Here is a 3,607-nt window from a genome sequence, read left to right as displayed (position 1 = left end):
GTGTGTGTGTGTGTGTGTGTGTGTGTGTGTGTGTGTGTGTGTGTGTGTGTTTTCAGCTCAGCGCCAACGTGCTGATCTTTATGTGCACCAACATGATCGGGATCTGCACCCACTACCCTGCTGAGGTCTCTCAGAGACAAGCCTTTCAGGAGACGAGAGGATACATTCAGGCCAGACTGCACCTGAAGAGGGAAAACCAACAGCAGGTAGACTCACACACGCACATGCACCTGCACACACACACACACATATGGAGACACCTGTAAGTCCAAACAAAATAAGGCAGGAAGGCAGCCCTTCCCACATCCTGCAGGAAAATGCATCACAAATGCAAATGAGCAACAAATGGGTGTCTCCGTTTCATGGTCCAATTTGCTTGTCTCAGTTTTCGAGGTCAACAATATGCTCGGGAGTGCTGCACACTTCTCCACTTCTCTCTGTTTGACTAACACGTTCCCACGCAGAGGCTGGCGAGGCACGAGTGACTCACTCAGCGTTCTCGCTGTGAGAAATGGTGAACAATGATCGGACTTTCTCTCTCCCGCTGTACTTCTTTTAATGCCTCTCTCTCTCTCTCTCTCTCTGTCACCTTCTCTGCCTCTCAGGAGCGCTTACTCCTATCAGTACTGCCAAAGCACGTTGCCATTGAGATGAAGGCTGATATCAGTGCCAAGAAGGAAGATATGATGTTTCACAAGATCTACATCCAAAAGCACGATAACGTGAGGTAAGCCTAGACAGAGACACATTCAGCTCAGTCATGATGATGTCGCAGGCTTAAAACACAAAGCCTAGACTTCACTCTGATTCGACTAATGTGCTCGTTACTACGATAATTTTCATCACGTTGGATAAAAACTTGAGCCCACTGTTTTACTTTATGTTGTAAATTCCACCCCGTCTCCTGAGTTGGAGGAACTAAGTGATGATTAAGTATTTTGTTGAGGCGTTTGCCGAGTTGAGGAGAATAAAATGAGGTTGCGAGCCGAACTCTTCTATCACAGATGTCCTAAATAAGTTCCGTCCATTCACCTAATGCTATAATCTGTTGCATCACCGCTGCTTTGCCCAAGTGTAAACTTATAGGAGCGATCCATTATCTGACAGGAACACAAGATTAAAACCTGCTGTCTTTGGCTCAAACTGATGCTCGGGTTGTTTTGTAAGAGCAAAACTCCCTGACTACAAACAAATCAAAGTTATTATGTTGTGTAATTTTAGAAGTGTGTATTTGTTCATAAAATTTGTATTAAAGTCTGTTACGATCAGTAAGAAATGAGATTTATGCCACTTTTTTGWCTTTGAATTTTAGTCTTTTAGTCTTTAACCTCTTAAACCCCATGCCTCTTGTACTGGTGGCTGAATKAAACTTTATTGCTAATTTTCTACAGTGGGGTTAATGGTTCTCATAAGTTTTTATAGCCTTTTTTATGATACTTTTAAAAGGTTTATTTGCTGTATAATGAAATTAATTACATTTTGGCATGTTACTTCAAGCACAAACTTCAAGAACCTTCATTCTGCTGGGTTAAAATCTTCAATTTAAAACAGTTTTTTGATTCTTTAATGCAAGTTTAATATTTACTTCTCAAGTAGCCAGCTGCCACTAATGGTTTAAAGTTGTTGTTATGAACATTATTAGTGATTAATAGACGTAAATCTAAAAAAATCACATTCCTTGAAAGAAKGTGCACTATCTGCCTTTCATTTGAAAATAATAACAAATGTCTTGTTTGAYTTTTTTAGTTCTCAAAATATGAGTTGGTGATTTCGGCTACCACCACACCAAATTTTAGCCCAAYATCTGTGAAACTGACTGAGYTGTAGCTCTTTGTTGATTAGCKGTAGCGACCATTTCAAATCAGGTCGACTCCCAAATGTTAATCAGTTTTAGAATTACATCCAGTGATTGCTTTTGAAGAATTTGATTAAATCTGTTCACTGGTTTATGAAATATGAGATAGACGGACAAACAAACACACAGGCAATTACACAATCGCCTGCATTTCATTCGGACAGGCGATAAAAATCGGGTGCAAGTTAATTCCTAATCACCATATAATTATAGGGTATAGTACTCTCATAAACTGCCCTTTATATTTGATTCTCTAAAGTAGCTATGGTGTTTCCTTTTTATCTGCACTGACATTTGCTTGGATTATTATATCAACCTGCAGAAAACAATCATTTTAAAATCTGTTTAACTTGATCTCATCATGTTCAGCTCAGGTACGCACATTATGTTTTCTGTGTGTCCCTCGTATCAGTTTCAAGTTGTTGTTTTTTTGTCCAAAGAGTGTCAAAATCATACTCCCTCCCTCCTCTGCCTCTAACTAACATTATTGTTTGGGTTGGTACAGTTTAGGCATGAGGCGTGCAAGGGGGAGGTTTTTTAAAGCAGACTATGAAATCTATATAATAATAAGTAAAGCAAAAAGAAATAAAAGAAAGAATGCAAAAACATTAATATCAACGGAATGATTAACRCAAATAATGTGTAATAAACTGCAAGTGTGTTATGTATTCTGACAACCAGGAATGAGCTAATAAAAATGGATGCCAAAAACTACACTTACTCCATGATGAAATACTATCAGTGGTAATCTTATCATTTCAGTGACTGTATTCTTTGGAGGCAAACTAATCCATCCTGGCTCAGCCTCCTCTGTCATGGTGGGAAGACACAAACATTCTCTGGACCTCTGTTTTGGAGATCTAGATCTCCCTTTGGCCCGTTAGGGATCCACAGCACCACCTGTCACCTTCAGCTGGAACCTTTGTTTTTGTTTTGATCCTTGTGTTTCATTCGTATGAAAAGTTAGAAATGAAAGGCATGCAGACAGGCGTATGAGGGTGGGGGAGAGGAGGAGGGGGACGGGGAGAGGAGTGYCGATCTCAGAGGGAAGGGCTGGATCCGGTGACCTACATCAGCCTGGATGAGGCGAGTCAGGACTAAATGAAAGTCTGCGTCCCCTCCTAGTGTCCCCGCTGCTCGCTCTGTACTTTTATCGACTGATCTAACTTTTATTTATGTATTTTTCTTACTCTTTTTGATTCATTTCCTCACCTTTCACCCCCCCCCCCCCCCCCCGACCCGCAGCATACTGTTTGCCGACATCGAAGGCTTCACCAGCCTGGCGTCCCAGTGCACGGCGCAGGAGCTGGTCATGACGCTGAACGAGCTGTTCGCCCGTTTTGACAAGCTGGCCTGGGTAAGACACCTGTTAACACCTGCAGGCCTCCGAATGCCTCTTATGCAACTGCAGGCTGTAGACTCAGTGGGTGTTGGGTTAGGTTGTGTAACACACTAATTACAGACTGATTGGTTATCTAAATCRTGCATCTACTTGACATTAGCAAGCTGTGTGCGTTTGCTGTAATCATTATTGTTGTTGATGTGTGTTTGTCTTCGCTGTGCAGGAGAACCACTGCCTGCGCATCAAAATCCTCGGGGACTGTTACTACTGTGTTTCGGGGCTGCCCGAACCCCGGGCCGATCACGCCCACTGCTGCGTAGAGATGGGGGTAGACATGATTGAGACCATCTCGTGAGTGAATCGCATAAACACACACACACACACACACACACACACACACACACACACAC

The 3,607-nt window shown here is 42.3% G+C and overlaps 1 protein-coding gene across 2 annotated transcripts in view; it reads left to right on the top strand.

Annotated features, from left to right (window-relative positions):
* LOC106525241 (adenylate cyclase type 6) overlaps positions 1 to 3,607 on the top strand; it is a 44,854-nt gene that overhangs the window by 27,175 nt on the left and 14,072 nt on the right. For both annotated transcript variants that reach the window (XM_014019400.1, XM_014019409.1), the window contains 4 exons: positions 57 to 206; positions 606 to 727; positions 3,101 to 3,212; positions 3,421 to 3,548. In XM_014019400.1, coding sequence (XP_013874854.1) covers positions 57 to 206; positions 606 to 727; positions 3,101 to 3,212; positions 3,421 to 3,548 — 512 coding nt within the window. The remainder of the gene's footprint in view (positions 1 to 56; positions 207 to 605; positions 728 to 3,100; positions 3,213 to 3,420; positions 3,549 to 3,607) is intronic.

This window comes from Austrofundulus limnaeus, unplaced genomic scaffold, assembly GCF_001266775.1.
Source record: "Austrofundulus limnaeus strain Quisiro unplaced genomic scaffold, Austrofundulus_limnaeus-1.0 Scaffold3, whole genome shotgun sequence".
In the NCBI taxonomy this organism is placed as follows: domain Eukaryota; kingdom Metazoa; phylum Chordata; class Actinopteri; order Cyprinodontiformes; family Rivulidae; genus Austrofundulus; species Austrofundulus limnaeus.
This window is presented reverse-complemented; position numbering and strand designations above follow the sequence as displayed.